This window comes from Thalassophryne amazonica, chromosome 1 (genome assembly GCF_902500255.1).
Source record: "Thalassophryne amazonica chromosome 1, fThaAma1.1, whole genome shotgun sequence".
NCBI lineage: Eukaryota > Metazoa > Chordata > Actinopteri > Batrachoidiformes > Batrachoididae > Thalassophryne > Thalassophryne amazonica.
In genome coordinates, this window is record NC_047103.1 from 83,605,946 (window position 1) to 83,625,380 (window position 19,435).

The window sequence follows — 19,435 nt, forward strand, 5'->3', positions numbered from 1 at the left end:
CAGAAGTGAGCATACCCCTGTACTAAACTCACTCCACTGGCTTCTTGTTCGTTTTAGGATTTATTTTAATGTGTTGTTTTCAAAGCTATTAATGGCCTTGCACCCTTTTACTTGTCTGAAAATTTATCTCTTCGCACATACAGTAGGACTTAAAGGCATTTGGACAAATTTTCTTAGTTATTTTCTTAGTTTTAAGGTTGAAATATAAACTCTGGGGGCGATGTTACTTTTGTGTTAGCTGAACCTAGACAATGGAACAAGTTACCTCCTGATTTATGTACTGTTTCTGATCCAACACTTTTTAAATCAAAGCTCAAAATGTATTTATTTTAAACACCTGGTGGCATTGTTGTGTTGTTTGTATGTTCCTTTTTAATTCTATTGTATATTTAGGGGGAGGTGATGGTCTTGTGGTTAAGCATTGGGCTTGAGACCAGAGGATCCTCTGTTCAAATCCCAGCCTGACCAGAAAATCACTAAAGCCCCTTTCACACCGGGGCTGCTCCCGGTTGCTCCCAGTTGCGCTGTGTGTCATTATGACGACGCCGCGTGGAAGCAACTCGGTGCCGAGATGATGCAGCCTCGATGATGCGCAAAGGAGGAAGCAAGTTGGGCACCGAAAAATTAAACCTGTTTAATTTTGTCGGCGTCCTGTGCTCGACGCAGAAAGGAAGTGGTTCCAGCGCAAGTCGGGGCAAAGAGGTGTTACCGGCGTGACTCGGAAGGCAATTTATGATTCCTGCTGTGTTCCATTGTTACCGCAGTATAAATCACACAGGATTGTTTTTATATCGTGTACTTAATGCAGTAAAAACTACATGTGTAAAAAAAAAAAAAAAAGACCACAGAAAAAAAAATGCTGATTGCAGCTGAGCTCCTTCTCTGTGTGGAGCTGTCTGGTGAAGAGACGCACTGTGAAGCAGCTGCAGCTTCTTCTCTCACAAAGGTGTTTAAATAAAATCCATAAACGTCCTCCTCACAGACTGATTGCCAGAAATATCCAGTAAAAAGTCCGAACATCTCTAGTCCACTCGTGGACATTTGTTCACGCTCGCACATGTGCACATGCTGGCTGCTGTAAAGGGCTATATGAATAAATGCTGATTGATTGTAATCTTATCAAATAAACATGTAAATTGTGATATAAATTTGGGGTAAAGGTAAAAAATTTGGGGTAAAAAATTACAAGTACCACAGCTTTTCAATTTAATTTAGTTTCAATTTAATCATCTTATAATGCACCATATCACAACAAAAGTTGCCTCATGGTGTCTCACACAGAACAGTTCAAAATAAAATTAAAAAACACAAGTAAAAGAATGAAACATATTCAAATAAAAAGCTATTCATAAGAAAGAATAAAAATATGTTTTAAGTCTTGACTTTAAAATGTCCATGGACTCTAACTGCCTCACTGTCGCAGGGAGACTGTTCCACAGAGCGGGTGCACGATAAGAAAAAGCTCTTTGACCCGCTGACTTCACCCTGGGAACACACAATAGTCCCGCATCCTAAGTCCACAAAAACCCGGGCCGGCAAGGGGTTTCATCAAATTGGCCAAATTGGATAAGAAGGTGCCAGTCCATGAACAACTTTATAGGTTAATAACAAGACCTTAAAATCTGCTCTTACAGAGACAGGAATCCTGTGCAAACATGCCAGAATGGGTGTAATATGCTCAAACCCTCTGCTTCATGTTAAAAGTCTGGCAGCAGCGTTCTGACCCAGCTGAAGACCCCTAATGCTGGACTGTAGTAACCCTGAAAATAAGACATTACAATAATCCAATCTAAAAGAAACAAAAGCATGGATCAGCGTCTCAGCATCAGCCATAGACAGGATGGGACGGATCCTTGCTGTATTTCGCAGATGGAAAAAAGCAGGTAATATCCTAATGTCCTGGTAATATCCCTAATATGGAGGTCAAAGGACAGCGTGGGATCAAAAATTGCCCCAAGATTCCTCACTTTGTCCATATGATGTATGACACACCAGGATTCTCCCCAGAAATCTTTAGTATAGTGGTGCTGTTGGAAACTATCACCCGAAGCGGTGTGCAACGCTTCCACTCGGGGGTCCTAAGACAAAAAGGAAAATCTTTTAGTATGGTGGTTTCTGGTCTGACTCTGTGCTGAATTGTTGATTAGTGAAATGAATCTGAAATGTTTGTGTTTCATTGACACACTATAAATGTTACAAATGTGCAATAAACTAATTTAAAAGGAATGTACAGAGAGACCATTTAAAATGTGGGAGATTCCAGACTTTTTTCTTTTTACACATTTCCACTGCATAATTAAATTTGAAATCCCAAGTCGTCATCATACCACCAGGCTGGGGGCATTCCCTTCAAAGTGTTAAAATCTCACCTTGTCCTTGTGATTCAGATTTTGTCACCACTCTGTATTGTCCAAAAAAGAAATTAATTCATAAAAAAAAAAAAAAAAAAAAAAAAGAAAAACTAAAGGTCCAGCTTTCCTTCCTGAGTTAGCAGGTGCATTTCTGGAAAACATCTTACTGCATTTCTTGGCATGTGATGTACATATTAGGAAAATCAGAAACATCTGACGGCTGGCTGACAGTGAAAGTGGGCACTATTTTAGTCCCACCATGAACATGCACGTGAAATGTCTACACAACACTTTTTTCTTTTTTTTTAACGGGCTGGACACGATTTCTTACATAGGAAATAAGTTGGAATATGTTATTTTCAGGAGATAATGGAGTTTGTATAATGTGCCACATTCGTAAGCGAACTTTGTGAGGAGCTCAGCAGCTACTGGCTGGTGGTCGTGCACATGGGGACTCTGGTGCAGTGGACTTTGAGAGTCTGTCTTGATGTGAGACTTTTCTGTAACAGGGCAGCACGCACCGTGTCACACACTGTACATTTGGACTTCTCTGCTGTTTTTCACACACACTGTGAATATAAGGCATGGGTTAAAGTTCTCCGTCACCACGATGGATTTCCGTCATTTGGAAAATTTAACCACACATAAGCGTGCGCATGTGGTGTCATGCGTGTTTTTGGGGCCGAAATATGATACTCTCACTGTCAAAGCAACATCCCATTCTGTGCTAATCAAAGCAGCAGCAGCGTCAGCGTGGACTGCGGAGGAAGGGACTGTGTGAATTTTCACTCCTCTCCGCTCTGTTTACTGCTTGCCATGAGCCACGGTTCTTCTCCTCCCTGTCTTCGTGAGAACATTGGCAGACACTCCCCAAGTAGAGCAGGGTGTGGCTTTGCTTTGAACCAGTGAAGCAATGATCCGACTCTGCTTCGATGGTTTGTCGCTTTATCTTAATTTTCCCCTGCTAAAACTCTAAAGTGCATATGTGTGTGAGTAATATTTACCTCTTTTATATTAAACCGACCTGTTATGGTCTTCTAAAACAGTTGATAGATGTATTTTATAACTTAAAAACGGGACCGATGCTAACGCGTTAGCATGTCTATGGCGTTTTCAATGTTAAACATAGCATTAAGCTGTTCGCATCTCAGCCCAGTTTGTGTGCATGTTTTCTGTGTAATATTTAATGGCTTAGTGTTTGTTGTCGTCAAAGAGTCAAATGTATTACAAAGTGTAATTTATTTTTATTTATATATTAATAATAATAATAATAATCAGAAGAATCAGAATCGCCTTTGTCGTTGTAATTTCCATTACAAGATTTGAGTGCAACTCCAAAAAGGTGCTTTCCGTGGTGCGAGTAATTTTTAGCCAAATAAAAGATAGTGAAATTTAACGGTAAATTATTCAGAGTATATGCACAACTAATATAAACATAAGGTAAAATGAAATGTGGACTAAGTAATGTAAAACGAGAATTATAAACAACTGTTTTATTTTAAGTTTAATGACAAATTGTTTTGGGTCAAACCACATCTAAGCTGTGTTTTTACACAAGAAGAAAATAAAATGCAGTAAACTGCACATTTGTATCTTTTTTTTTTCATGAAAATAACTTATTAAAGATCACATATTACACTTCATGGCCCAGTCACATGGCACTTAACGAAGGGTAACGAAGCCCTGACGAAACAAGAAATCTAGACTTTCGTTGACCGTCGTTGGCATTGTTTAACCTTCGCACAGCTTTGTTCCTGCAGCTGGCACTTCGTCAGGATTTTTAAACTGTTGAAAAATTTGAACGAAGGGCAATGAAAACCTCAGTTCGTCTGTTTCGTTTTGCTGTCGTTCTTGACGTTTTTTAATCGTTTGTGTAATTTTTGTAACGTTATTGTTTAATTTGACTTCGTTGGAGCAGCTGAACGTTTTCACACAGCGCAGAAGCCCGTTTGTGAGCGCAGAAGCCCGTTTGTGAGCGCAGAAGCCCGTTTGTGAGCGCAGAAGCCCGTTTGTGAGCGCAGAAGCCCGTTTGTGAGCGCAGAAGCCCGTTTGTGAGCGCTGAGGCTGCTGCTGCGTTCATGTACCGTTGGAAATTACAGGGCAAACTCAGCCTGCTTGCTTGGATTTTTTATCTGTGTGGGGGGGGCAGCTTCAATGAGCTCAGGCACATTACATTGGCCAGAATTATTCTTTTGTGTTGATAGAATTAATTATTTTGCCACAAGCAACTGTTGAATTTGAAACAACAAAAAAGTTGTGTAATTTCCAACAGTACTTGAATGCAGCATCAGCGGCAGTAGGAGCTGCTCCGTGTGCTTATTTTGTATTAAATCTAACAATATGAGTGTAAGAATGATAATCCAGTCCTTCTGTACATGTGGCAACAGGTAGATGAATCAAAATGATGATATAAAGAGCTGTTCTGGAAGACAGAATTCACGTTGTGGATCAGTGATCAGCTGGTGGAATAACCGCACATGTGAGTCAATGCGCGCGTTCACACGCACTGATTAATTTACTGCTCTGATATATTCAATCATCTTTACACTTATATTTATTCTCCCTTTTGACAGTTTTCTGTTATAAATCAATATACGAGGGCTGTCCATAAAGTATAGGTCCTTTTTATTTTTTTCAAAAACTATATGGATTGCATTCATATGTTTTTACGTCAGACATGCATGAACCCTCGTGCGCATGCGTGAGTTTTTCCACGCCTGTCGGTGACGTCATTCGCCTGTGAGCACTCCATGTGGGAGGAGTCGTCCAGCCCCTCGTCGGAATTCCTTTGTCTGAGAAGTTGCTGAGAGACTGGCGCTTTGTTTGATCAAAATTTTTTCTAAACCTGTGAGACACATCGAATTGGACATGGTTCGAAAAATTAAGCTGGTTTTCAGTGAAAATTTTAACGGCTGATGAGAGATTTTGAGGTGACACTGTCGCTTTAAGGACTTCCCACTGTGCGAGACGTCGCGCTGCGCTCTCAGGCGGCGTCATCAGCCTGTTTCAAGCTGAAAACCTCCACATTTCAGGCTCTATTGATCCAGGACATCGTGAGAGAACAGAGAAGTTTCAGAAGAAGTCGGTTTCAGCATTTTATCCGGATATTCCACTGTTAAAGGAGATTTTTTTAATGAAAGACGTGCGGACGGGTCCGCGCGTCGGGACGCAGCCGGCGCGGAGCGGCGGCACAGGAAAAACACCTCCGTGTTGATAACCATTTGTAAAATCCAGGCGGCTTTTGATGGCTTTCAGTGGAGTGAGTATATGAGAAATTGTTTAACAGCTGGACATGTTCCAACTTGTCCTTAAGGCTTCCAACAGAGGTGTTTTTCCTGTGGCGGAGCGTCGCGGCGGCTGGGAGCCGACGCGCAGACCCGTCCGCACGTCTTTCATTAAAAAAATCTCCTTTAACAGTGGAATATCCGGATAAAATGCTGAAACCGACTTCTTCTGAAACTTCTCTGTTCTCTCACGACGTCCTGGATCAATAGAGCCTGAAATGTGGAGGTTTTCAGCTTGAAACAGGCTGACGACGGCGCCTGAGAGCGCTGTGCGACGTCTCGCACTGTGGGAAGTCCTTAAAGCGACAGAATCACCTCAAAAACTCTCATCAGCCGTTAAAATTTTCACTGAAAACCAGCTTAATTTTTCGAACCATGTCCACTTCGACAGGTTTAGAAAAAATTTTGATCAAACAAAGTGCCAGTCTCTCAGCAACTTCTCAGACAAAGGAATTCCGACGAGGGGCTGGACGACTCCTCCCACAAGGAGTGCTCACAGGCGAATGACGTCACCGACAGGCGTGGAAAAACTCACGCATGCGCACGAGGGTTCAAGCATGTCTGACGTAAAAACATATGAATGAAATCCATATAGTTTTTGAAAAAATAAAAAGGACCTATACTTTATGGACAGACCTCGTATATGACTTAGAACATAATACAGTGATACAGCAGTGACCACAGCACACTTTTTTTTTTTTTTAATTGGAGCACGATGGAGCACGCAGCGCGTCGACAGTGTGGATTCTGATGATGGAGATGATCCCTCTTTTGTTCTGGACATGGAACCAGAGCAGGTGGTCTACCGACGTGCACACAGATCTCCACAGATTCTGTTTGCAGTTTCTCCAGGATTCAGGCGCTATAAGCTTCGTCCCAGCGCCGAGTGCTGGAGCAAACACGCTCTGCTCCAGCAGTGGCTCCAGGTGCATTTTGCTGAGATCGTGAGCTTCGGTTTTGTTAAGTTCCTCTTTCGTCCCTTTTTCGCTCTTGCTTCGCAGACTGTTCGGTGATAAAAGCTCTTTCGCCCACCTTTTCTCAACGAATTGTGACGTTTTTTACTTTTTCCCTTCATTCAGGAATCATCGTGTGCCACGTGACTGGGCCATTAGTCAGGCCTTTAAAATACTTTTGTGGACTCTTGCTGTAATATGTTCTCAGTGGTTGAGATAGTTGCTGTAGGCATCTAAAAATGCTCATAATCGGATGAAACCTGATGGAAATCTCTCTGTGGTGTGCCGGTGATGTATGTATGTGCAAAATAAAACTAAACACTACTCCAGGTATGTATGTTTTTGACGAGAATATAACATCATAACTTTATTACAAGCTCAAACGTTGATGTTGCATGATAAAAGCCTTAATAATAACTCACTTCAAGAAATAATGTCAAAACTCACATGTAAGTAAAAAACAAACAAACAAAAATGATTAATTGATTACTAAAATAATCGTTAGTTGCAGCCCGTTTGTTTTACGAGTGAGAGCATTTTACAGATTAAATGTGAATAAGCCAGTTTTGAGTTTCTCAGTGTGCATGCATTTTCAAAACTGGTGACAGTGTTACTTTGTGCACAGCAGAACAACATTGTCAGTTGCTTTAGGACCTAATTTTGTATTTTATTGACTGTACAGCCAGCGACACAGCACCCATTTGGTGCATTCACCGAAATAGAACAGATCAAAATACTACAGAAGACAAAGAATTTTTACTTGACAGTTTGAAGTGAGTTTTCTTTGTTTCAGACGACTTTATAGCCATTAAAATTCACCTGAATATACAAAATTTGACTTGCTCTTTTAAAAAATTTCTGGAGGAGCACCCCCCAGACCCCCCATAATCAGTAGTGTGTTTTTACATCACAGTTTGAAGTGAGTTTTCTTTGTTTCAGAGGGCTTCATACTCATTAAAATTCACCAGAATATACTAAATTTGTCTTGCTCTTTTAAAAAAATTCTGTGGGAGATCTCCCAGACCCCCATAGTTTGAAGTGAGTTTTCTTTGTTTCAGAGGGCTTCATACTCATTAAAATTCACCAGAATATACAAATTTGTCTGCTGTTTTAAAAAAAATTCTGTGGGAGATCCCCCAGACCCCCATAGTTTGAAGTGAGTTTTCTTTGTTTCAGTGGGCTTCATACCCATTAAAATTCACCAGAATATACAAAATTTAACTTGTTCTTTTAAAAAAATTTGTGGGGTAGAACCCCCAGACCCCCCATAATCATTGCTGTGTTTTTACTTCACAAATTGAAGTGAGTTTTGTTTCAGAGGGCTTCATACCTGTTAAAATTCACCAGAATACACAAAATTTGACTTGGTATTTATAAAATGTTCTGGGGGGCTACCCCAGACCCCCCAGAATCAAGACTACACCCCGCCCCCCACCACCCTTTTATGTACCTTTTATGTTCAAGTTTTGCATTCTTTCTATGCTTTGTCTGTCTCTCCTTAGAGGCTATTTAGAATAGATTTGTATGCTGTATAATGTGTTTATTGTATTTATTGAGGAAAAAAGTGTGCCTCCACTACGCCACATTTTAGGGAATTGCTGGCATTGATTTTTGCCAGGAAAAATTTCAGTCAGATGAAAATTTATTGCTTTAACCCATGATATAAGGTCTTAAGCCCTTTTCACACAGGGCCCACTTTGAGTTGGGTTGTGCAGCATCATGACGCCACGAGGATGCAACCTAGTGCCGATATGATGGAGCTCAATGCCAGGACACCGTGACGGACGCAAAGGACAAAGCAAATCCTATAAACTTCACTTCACTTCTCAAATATTACTGTTTGTTTACTGTATTGTATATTTTACTGAAATTGCTGATGCAAACAACCAATGATTTATAAAGGAAAATCATGGAAATCATCAGGGGTGCCCAAACTTTTACATACAACTGTATATAAAGTGAAATCTTTATCCAAAATCACCTCCAGACAACAACAACAACAAAAAAACACTAGTTTATCATCCGTGACATCAGGAAAAAAGTGGTGATGGCGGGCAGATTTTTTTTGTTTCCTCAGAAATGGGTACATACGTCATTTTAAACCTGAAAAACGACACATACAGCACCTGTATACCAAGTGAGGAACTGAAAATATCAGAGATTTTTAAATAAATCTAGTTTCAATGTTGAATTCTAAAGGATTATTAACTGAATGCGAGGTCTGTACGGGAATACGTCAGACTGAGGTGTAAGTACAGACCGAGCGTTAACCAGGCCTGTGTGAAAAACAGAGGTCTGATAAAATTGTACAGACAGAGCAAGCAAGGTTAATAATTCATTTATTATATGGCTATTATATAAATATATAAACACACTAACTTGCGTTATCACCCGAATATGAAAGGTGCTGATGGCTTTGGGCTCGTAATCAGAGACCTGTTTGCTTCACCTCAGTGAAGAACTTGCTAACAGATGATGCTGTTTAGATACTTATGGAATATGTTCATTTCTGACTTGGTTTTTCTTAATCGTGGTTTTAGCTTTTGTAATGAATGGAATGCACATTTCAGACCAATTGTCATGGTAACTGGTCTGATATGGGAAAATATTGGACCGGAATTTGGTCAGAGCATGCGTGGCATCGCAGCCATATAATAAAATCAGTGTACTGCAGTGTAGTAGCATGATAAACATGCATCCTGTGTGAGTGACACGGATCAACTGACTAGTTGTCAATGACATCTTTGGCCAAAGCACACTCGCCACCTAGCGGTCGTGCTGGTTCTTGCACCAGCTGTACCGCCGTCAGTGAAATTCAGCAAAATAAAAAACAGTAAGATGCTTTGGCTGCTCCCTTGTTTTTGCATTCTGGGTCACCACAGCAAATCCAAGGTGGACCTACATGTTGAATTGGCACGTTTTACGCCAGACGGCCTTCCTGACGCAACTCCATCTTACATGGAGAAATGTGGCAGGGGTGGGATTTGAACTGGGAACCTTCCGCACTGAAACCAAGTGCATTAACCACTTGGCTACCACCCAACAAAATAAAAAAAACAAATAAAATAAATTGATGCGGGCCAATTTTGATACACGTGGGGATGATAAACTGGTGGTTTTTTTTGTGTGTGTGTGTGAGGCCTTACCTCTGATGATGTAATCAGTGTTTGCTGGTAGTGGAATTAAAGTTTGCTGAAATGTATTCATATTTTACTTTTGTGCAAGAAAACAGGAAGTGTTCTGGGACAATGTTTGGCTTTGTGAAGTTAAAGATGGAATTCTGCTGTAATGGTTTTTCTGCTGCCAAAATGAGAAAATCAGCTTAATGTCAACTAGACATCCATTGGCAAGCTTCGAATTCAATTCGGTTATGTAGCGCCAAATCACAACAGAGCTCTGTCAAGGCGCCTCACATAGGTAAGGTCTAACCTTACACTCGGTGACAGTGGCAAGGAAAAACTGCCTCTGGTGGTTTTAAGGAAGTAACCTCAAGCAGACCAGATTCAAGGGGTAATCCAGTACTTGGGCCATTCTGCAAAATGACAGAAAAAAAAAAAAAACCTTTCTAAAACAGCTTTTGGTTGAATTTGCCTTCAGATTTACTTCCCAAAAATGTCAGGTCTGGTGTACAATTGGCAAGATTGTGTCCAAACATGGAATAGAAGGAAATCCTACACCCACTAACCTCTGGATCTTACTAAAGATACAACCTTGACAAACAGTTTGTTACGGTAATGATTTTGGTATGTTGTTACTGCTGCTTAAGTTACTTTCTTTATCTTTCTGTTGCATTGTGTTGCAGGGACCAGCTATTCTCCACAAGAGAATTCTCACAACCACAGTTCACTTCATAGCTCCAACTCTCATTCCAACCTCAGCAAGACCTCAGGACACGGTAAGTGTTTCCTCTGCTTGTTTACACCAGCACTAAATGGCAGACAACCCTGAGGATAGTGTGAAAAGCAAAAGGTTACCTGAGTGGTTTGATTGTTTTATGACTGAAACCATCAAAATATGGCATTGGGTATTGTGAAGGCTTTGTGTCTGTCACTCTGTCAGTCTGTCTACGCTCAGTTTAAGTCCAGTCCTATTACTTCCAGAGTCTTCAAATTTACAGGGAACTTTCTTGGGACACGGACAGGTTCAAAGATGGCTAACCTTGGCCTATTTTAAGAGGTATTTTAAGAAGTTAAAATGTCACTTTCTGTTTCAATCTTTTAAGTTTTGTTTTTGAGTAGCAGGCATGACAGCCAGTCAGAGTAGATCTGCACCGTGACGTCTGGCTGTTCTCTCCAAAATTGCTTTGTTTTGTGTGTTTATATACATGTTTCTCATATATTATATAAAAAGCTTGTGAGAAATGAACATTTCTAAAACTGAAAATGCTGTTTTTGGAACCTAGTAACACCTCTGAACTGATTTACAAGACATTTTGCGGACATTAGCATGTTGACATGATAGGCTGGTCGCGAGATCCGTTTTGTTTCTGTGTAAGCATATCATCTTCAGTGATGAAAGTTTTCCGGAAATTACTGGAAATTTGTTTTTTAGTCACGTGGGGACAATTCCAGATTATTTTTGATAACACATCAGAATCCATTCATTCAGTTACATTCAGTTCCATGCCCAATCAGTTGGTGGTGGTAATGCTCTGTGTTGGTTTGCATGCCACCAATAAGCTCCAAAGAAGAAGAAATGTTATTTGGTTTTATTTTTTGGGAAGTTTATTAAGTCATATTTTTGGGGACTGCGCAGTGGTTCTCCTAACGGTTTACTTTGTTGTGGACATTAAAAGTTAAGTGCTGCGTTTTTCCTCCAGTAATCATACATTTTTTTTTATTTATACCAAATAAAGGTCCAAAGTTGATGCATTAATATACCGTAAATACTCCAATTGTTCAATTTGAATTGAAACTGAGAATTATTGTTTTTTAGTTCTTTGAATTTCAGTTCCTTGATTTGCACAACTTCCGCTCTTAAAACTTAAATATTGTTTTTGATTGATAGACGGGCTTTGAACATGTACAAATTGTACGTAAGGCAATAGGATCTTAATAATTAAACAAATGCAAATTATAAAGAATACAAGCTTTATCTATCCATGAAGCCAGAGGACACACACCAATTAGCTAAACTGCAGGATTGTCTTACAGACATAAAGACATGGATGACCTCTAATTTCCTGCTCTTAAACTCAGATAAAACTCAAGTTATTGTACTTGTCCCCACAAATCTTAGAAACATGGTGTCTAACCAGATCCTTACTCTGGATGGCATTACCCTGACCTCTAGTAATACTGTGAGAAATCTTGGAGTCATTTTTGATCAGGATATGTCATTCAATGCGCATATTAAACAAATATGTAAGACTGCTTTTTTGCATTTGCGCAATATCTCTAAAATTAGAAAGGTCTTGTCTCAGAGTGATGCTGAAAAACTAATTCATGCATTTATTTCTTCTAGGCTGGACTATTGTAATTCATTATCAGGTTGTCCTAAAAGTTCCCTGAAAGCCTTCAGTTAATTCAAAATGCTGCAGCTAGAGTACTGACAGGGACTAGAAGGAGAGAGCATATCTCACCCATACTGGCCTCTCTTCATTGGCTTCCTGTTAATTCTAGAATAGAATTTAAAATTCTTCTTCTTACTTATAAGGATTTGAATAATCAGGTCCCATCTTATCTTAGGGACCTCATAGTACCATATCACCCCAATAGAGCGCTTCGCTCTGACTGCAGGCTTACTTGTAGTTCCTAGGGTTTGTAAGAGTAGAATGGGAGGCAGAGCTTTCAGGCTCCTCTCCTGTGGAACCAGCTCCCAATTCAGATCAAGGAGACAGACACCCTCTCTACTTTTAAGATTAGGCTTAAAACTTTCCCCCTCCACAGCATGTCTTTTTCCTGGTTCTCTCCCTAAGCCCCAACCAGTCCCAGCAGAAGACTGCCCCTCCCTGAGCCTGGTTCTGCTGGAGGTTTCTTCCTGTTAAAAGGGAGTCTTTCCTTCCCACTGTCACCAAGTGCTTGCTCACAGTGGGTCGTTTTGACCGTTGGGGTTTTTTCTGTAATTATTGTATGGCCTTGCCTTATATATAAAGCGCCTTGGGGCAACTGTTTGTTGTGATTTGGCGCTATATAAATAAAATTGATTTGATTTGAAAGTCACGCCATTGGATGTGACCTGGGTAACGTCACTGGTTGTCTTTATATACCACATGCACCCAGCGCTCGCTTCTTTTCGGAATGAACTCGCAAGACTGAGTGACAAGCATCTTTGGCGGTCATCCGGAATTCATAGAACCGTAGTTACATTCGTAACTCTCGTTCTGTTTCATTCCTCCTGACCGCCAGAGGGCGGTGCTTTAACACCTGGATGACTTAATACCAACAAGGTCACGAAGAGTCACACTCACCTTGCATCAGCAGTGGGGAGTGAAGGCAGACAACACCGCCGAATTCACAGCAGGAGGAGCATCCACATTCAGTCTGTAATAGTGGGCGAAGGTACAGGGCGAAGCCCACGTAGCAGCAGCACAAATAAAAGGGACACCTCTCAGTGCAGCCCAGGAGGTGGACACCCCTCTGGTGGAATGGCACGTAACCATAGGAGGCTGAAGACCTCTGGACCTGTATACTTGTAAAAGGGCATCCACGACCCAATGCAAGAGTCGCTGCTTTGGGACAGCACAGCCTCTTTTGTGATCACCGTAACACACAAACAGGGCATCCGTTTTCCTGATCCCGGCAGTCGCACTAATGTACTGCTTCAGCATTCGGACAGGACACAGGGAACCTGAAACAGATAATCCTGGATCAGAATGCGGGACATACACAGCCAAGGAAACTGGCTGGTTTAACATGAAAGTTGAAATTCTCTTGAGTAAAAAGGACGGATTAGGCCACAGCGTAACCCCAGATCCGTCAGAATTCCATTGCAAACAGTCCCCAGCGACTGATCGGGCATGGAGCTCTCCCACCCGCTTAGCCGAAGACAGTCCAAGTAGAAAGGCAGTCTTCACTGACACCCATTTAAGATCAGCACTTTCAACTGGTTCGAAAGGGGATAAGCTTAAACCCTCCAGGACTAGAGGAAGGTCCCATGAAGGTATGCGTGCAAGCCTTGGAGGCCGCAAACGTACAGCACCTTTCAAAAAACGACACACTAAGAGGTGTGAACCCACTGACCGGCCATCAATGTAGACGTGCCGGGCAGAGATTGCAGCAACATAAACCTTCAAGGTAGCGACAGAAAGTCCTTTCTCCAGCAGTTCTTGTAAATATTTGAGAATAGGCACAGGGCAACACTCCAGGTCTAACTTTTGGTTCTCACACCACCGCGCAAACAGCTTCCATCTGTTGTCATACAAAGGCCTGGTAGAAGCAGCAAGTGAATTAAGAATAGTCTGAACAACAGCCTGGTCACAAGAACTTAACAAGGAGTCCGGCCCCTCAACAGCCACACATACAGTTGAAGGCGTTCTGGGTGAGGGTGCCAAATCCTCCCCTGTAGCTGTGACAACAAATCCTTCCTGTCCGGGAGAGCCCAAGGTTCCCCCTCGAAGAGTTTGTAAATCATGGGAAACCAAATCCTCCCCGGCCAGAATGGAGCAACCAGCAGCACCCTGTGGCTGCTCTGATCTATCCTGTGCAGTGTCAACATCAGCAGCGGGAGAGGAGGGAAGGCATAAAGGAGGCAATCCGGCCACGGGTGAGCCAATGCATCCTACCCCAGCGGGCTGTCTGGTTCCGAGAGGGAGTACCACCGTGGGCAATGTGTCGAGGTGCTTGAAGCGAAAAGGTCCACTTCCTCTATACCATACTTCTACCAGATCATTTGGACCACAATCGGGTTCAGTCTCCACTCTCCCGGTGGTGATTTCTGTCTGGAGAGTAAATCCGCTGCGCTGTTCTGTACACCGGGCAGATGAACTGCTCTGACACTTTGAAGGCGAGGCAACGCCCATAAGAGAAGCTTCCTAGTTTCTGCCAATGAGTGATTGGACCTGGTGATGGTTTATGTGATAGACTGTTGACGTGTTGTCCGACCGGACAAGAACATGTCTTCCTCTCAGGGCCGGGAGGAAATGCTTGAGAGCCAGTCGCACAGCGCGAAGCTCCAGCACGTTTGTGTTGGAGTCTGACTGCCAAACATTGGCAGTCAGACCCGACCACCTCTGCCTCGCATCCCTGATGACCTCTGGGCGCGATTACTGGAAGCTCTGTGAAACCGTTCAGTTCTCGGGGGTCTGCCCGTAGGCTCCTGAAAGGCAGGCCGTTGAGAGAGCTGGCCCTCAACTGCAAAAGCACGTGCAGCTCTGGGAGTCGGCGGAAGCCTGGATGCAGAGTGAAAAACTGTAGCACGTCTGACTGGCTGAGGTCTGGAAGACCGGTGTAGGTCAACCAACTGTTGCCGAGATTTACTAGCCTCAACAGCATGCTCCAAAGTTTGTTGGGCCGCAGGTCCAAATACTTGGCCTGGAAGAACCGGCAGCGAACGGAGTGTGCCTCTGCAGGATTCGGACAGGGGGGACTGTGCAAGCAACACCTGACGTCTAGTGATGGTAAGGGTTGACATCAGTCTGCCAAGCTCTCTGGACATATAAGCAAAGGTTTGGAGTGAGGCATCACTAAGACTTTGCGTAGCATCATCAACCTTTGCCTCCCTCAAAGACTTTGAGAGGGCAAGGGCTAAATGGGACAGTGAGTTGCCTAGGCGACCGATGCGAGCAGCTATGTCATAGCTTTTGGTGAGGAGGCCATCAGTGACCCTACACTGAGGTCGTGGGCAGCGGGCACCCGACTGACTGCAGCCTTTTCCAGCCATTCAGAGTCACTGATGAAGATACGATGTCAACAAGCAATACCACAATTGGTCGGTGGAGTCGAAATCTCTACCGTCGGCCAAAGTTATACCGTGAAATGGTTATATTGTTGCCCTACTAGAAACGCCATTTCACTTGTCAAATGTCAGTGTGTTTCTCTGCTATGTGATATATTAAACTGGACTTTTTGATCCAGACAACCAATGAGTTCTAAAGGAAAAAAATGAAAATTTTCAAGGGGCCCAAAGTTTTGCACACAACTGTAGCTGTAGATACATACAGAAAGAATACCAATATTGTTCACCGTCAAACTGTGCTTTATCTGGGACTATAAGACCATGGGCACAAATTGGTGTGGGATAGGGAGGACATGTCCCCCCCACCTTTTCAACCGGGGGGACAGAATATGGTATGTCCCCCCCACCTTCTGACATATGTGTGTACTTGAAGCATGCTATACCAGTCTTATGTGCAAACCATGTCAGTCTTATGTGCAAAACCATGTCAGAATAGTATCTTTGTTTTTGCAAGTTTGTATATTTAGCAGCATTGACTTGTTTACAACACCTGTTTCTTGTTTGTCACATTTGGAATTTTCTGGGACTGCATTTGCCCAGATTTGAAACCAAAAATAGTTGCCTCTGGGGACTAGTGTCTACACATGAGTATCAATGGACCATATGCTAATTTACTAAATTCTGAAAGTTAGAAAAGGAAATCAGAAAAGTTATCTGGGACCTCAGAAAGCCCATCTGCAATTATTGCTTGATCTCCAAAATCAGTCTATGCAAACTAAATTATGTTCAGTATGAGTGTTGTCATTAGTGCCACTTAGAAAATTAAATTCATAAGTAATTTATCCTAAACTTATGATCTGTTGTTTATCCAACTTATGCAAAAACAAATCTTGAGAAAATAAATACAGTATGGGATAGTTAATAATTAAGTCTGTTCTTTCATATTTATGAATACATTTTACCACATTGCAGTTGTTTTTTTTAAATGAGAACTCAACCTATCATTCTTTTTGAGTTCTACACATATGGTGATACCTTATTTACATCAAGGTGTTAATAAAATCAATGCTGGCTATTCTCAGAATAAAGTATTATTTCCTTATATCCACAGCTTCAAATTGTATAAGTCAAATGGTGTCCACTTTATAGTCTTCTCAAAACATTAAAATTACTGTTCTGGATGCTCAGAATGCATCTGAGCTTGAAACCGTTGGCTTCTGGGGGCCTAAAGCAACCCACAGACCCCTGGCCTATGGGCTTCGGCCCTGCGGGCCTCGCACTTTGTCCCCCCCAATTTCTAGTTCTAAATTTCACCCTTGCATAAGACAGACATCCATGAAATATCAAGTTTAAAGGTTGTACTATCCTGATTGGGCCTTATCAAGGTTTGGGTAAGCTTTACTTAGTGCTGGATACACTGTTTCACCGGATCCAGCTCACTTCCAAATTTCAGTGGAGTCTTCCACGCCCCAGTATCTATCCGTAGTGCAAATTTGGTGAGAAGTTGTGAAGTAGTTATGACCTAATCCTTCACAGCCTATATAAAATCCGATCGAACACCTATGGAGAGATCAGAACTGCCAAAGATAGGTGCATCATATTCAAGAAGGCTTGAGGCTGTAATTGCTGCCAAATGTGCATTAACAAAGTATTGAGCAAATGGAGTGAAAGGCGTGAGGTTACTCATGTACATGTGATTTCTTAGTATTTTTTATAAATTAGCAATAAACAACAACAAAAAAAGCTATGTCACTATGGGGTGTTGTGAGTCGAACTGGGGGGGGGGGATGAATTTCATCCTTTTTGGATTAAGGCTGTAACAAAATGTGGAAAAATTGAAGGAATAAAAATGCTTTCTGGATGCGCTGTATTATGGAATTCCATGCTGCCACAATCTTTGGCATAACACCTCCAAACCAATCTTACTGGTAAAAATGGGAGTGCTATTATGTTCCTACCTATGTTGGAGTAAAACAACTTTTTCATGAGTATGTTGGAGTATGAAATTTTCATGAGTATGTTGGTCACCCATTCTTACTTTGTTGATAGGGCCCCCACTCATTTGGGAAATGTTACAGTAACCCACCAGTCGTTACCTTCCTCTGGAATGAAGTTCCCTCTTACTATTCAGAAACCATGGCTGTATACCTTTCACCCCAGAATTTCTTGTACATTTCAACTTGCGTTACAAGTTCTTGCATCAGAACCTATTCACTCATGCACACAGATAGGAGCGTGTGTAATTGAGCACGCACACACAGATTTTTCTGTCTGGTTTTCTCAAATCTCCCTAAATGCTTACCTTGTTTTCTCAGCTATATGAACCTGGGGATGACTGGTCAGAGCACATCAGCTCCTCTGGGAAAAAATACTATTACAACTGTAGGACAGAGGTGTCACAGTGGGAGAAGCCCAAAGAGTGGGTGGAGAGGTACTGATGATAATCCCTTTAACAACCTAATTAGCTACAGACATTATTTTGATTATTTTGATCATGCAATCATTGGGCACATGGCAAAATGTTCTGTGTTAACTTGTTTATGATTCATGTTTCACAGAGAACACAAACAGAAAGAGTCAACTAAGGCTGCAGTTGTCAACAGTTTTCCCAAAGACAGGGACTACAGAAGAGAGACTATGCAAAGTTCCACTGCCCCTGGGTTTACAACTACAAGTAAGTATTGACCAGTTATCGCAATCAGTATGTATATATTCTTGCTTTGATCAATTATATACGGTTGGTTACATATTTTCAGTTCAGTTTTGGTTGTAGTTTTGATCCAAATCTACCTTCAAACTAAGTAATGTTAACATTGTTGTCATTGGTCAGTCAGTGGTGACTATTTTGTGCTGACCTTTATTGGTGCTTTGTTGTTACCAAAAGATGCATGCTGATGAGGATTTGCTGGAAAATGCACTTTTAACTTTTGAAACACATGCCCGCCTCTATATGTCATTTTACATGCTGCTTTTACACTACAAGTACCTTGTGGCAATACCTTGGCCAGCAGTCAGAGAGACTACTGCCGGAGCACTCTGAGCACCTCCAGTTGCTTGCATTTCTTGTTTTAGGCCAACCAGAGCAGTTTCTGCACCCGTGCTGTACAGCCAACTTTACAGAAGTGCTCAGAAGAGAAAATAATCACAAATACAAAAATCAATCTAATCTAATAATCTCAAATGTGCACCCAGATTTTGCAGAAGTGATTAGTAAAATATCTGCATCAGTTGAGTATAGTCTTAGTGAAGGTGATTTTATTCTTGTAGATTGTTGTTGTATGTAGTAGAGATGTCGCTATCAGGGTTTTTTTTTTGTTTTGTTTGTAGTTTTTGTTTTTTTTTCCCTGATCAGTCATTTAATGTCGAGTATCTGCTGATGCCAAGTCCTGATCTGATACAAGTAATCACAGCGTTTCACTTTTCCACATTTTAGGTTACAGCCTTATTCCAAAATGGATTAAATTAATTTTTTCCCTCAAAATTCTCCATACAGTACCCCATAATGACAATCAAATCAAATCAGTTTTATTTATATAGCGCCAAATCACAACAAACAGTTGCCCCAAGGCGCTTTATATTGTAAGGCAAAGCCATACAATAATTACGTAAAAACCCCAACGGTCAAAACGACCCCCTGTGAGCAAGCACTTGGCGACAGTGGGAAGGAAAAACTCCCTTTTAACAGGAAGAAACCTCCAGCAGAACCAGGCTCAGGGAGGGGCAGTCTTCTGCTGGGACTGGTTGGGGCTGAGGGAGAGAACCAGGAAAAAGACATGCTGTGGAGGGGAGCAGAGATCAATCACTAATGATTAAATGCAGAGTGGTGCATACAGAGCAAAAAGAGAAAGAAACACTCAGTGCATCATGGAAACCCCCCAGCAGTCTAAGTCTATAGCAGCATAACTAAGGGATGGTTCAGGGTCACCTGATCCAGCCCTAACTATAAGCTTTAGCAAAAAGGAAAGTTTTAAGCCTAATCTTAAAAGTAGAGAGGGTGTCTGTCTCCCTGATC

General features: G+C 41.7%; 1 protein-coding gene across 1 annotated transcript in view; it reads left to right on the top strand.

Moving 5' to 3' along the window:
- The window catches only part of waca (WW domain containing adaptor with coiled-coil a), a 113,374-nt gene that overhangs the window by 22,081 nt on the left and 71,858 nt on the right, over window positions 1–19,435 (top strand). The window contains 4 exon segments of the mRNA XM_034172104.1: window positions 10,391–10,476; window positions 10,478–10,483; window positions 17,739–17,854; window positions 17,982–18,097. Of these exon segments, the coding sequence (XP_034027995.1) occupies window positions 10,391–10,476; window positions 10,478–10,483; window positions 17,739–17,854; window positions 17,982–18,097 (324 nt within the window).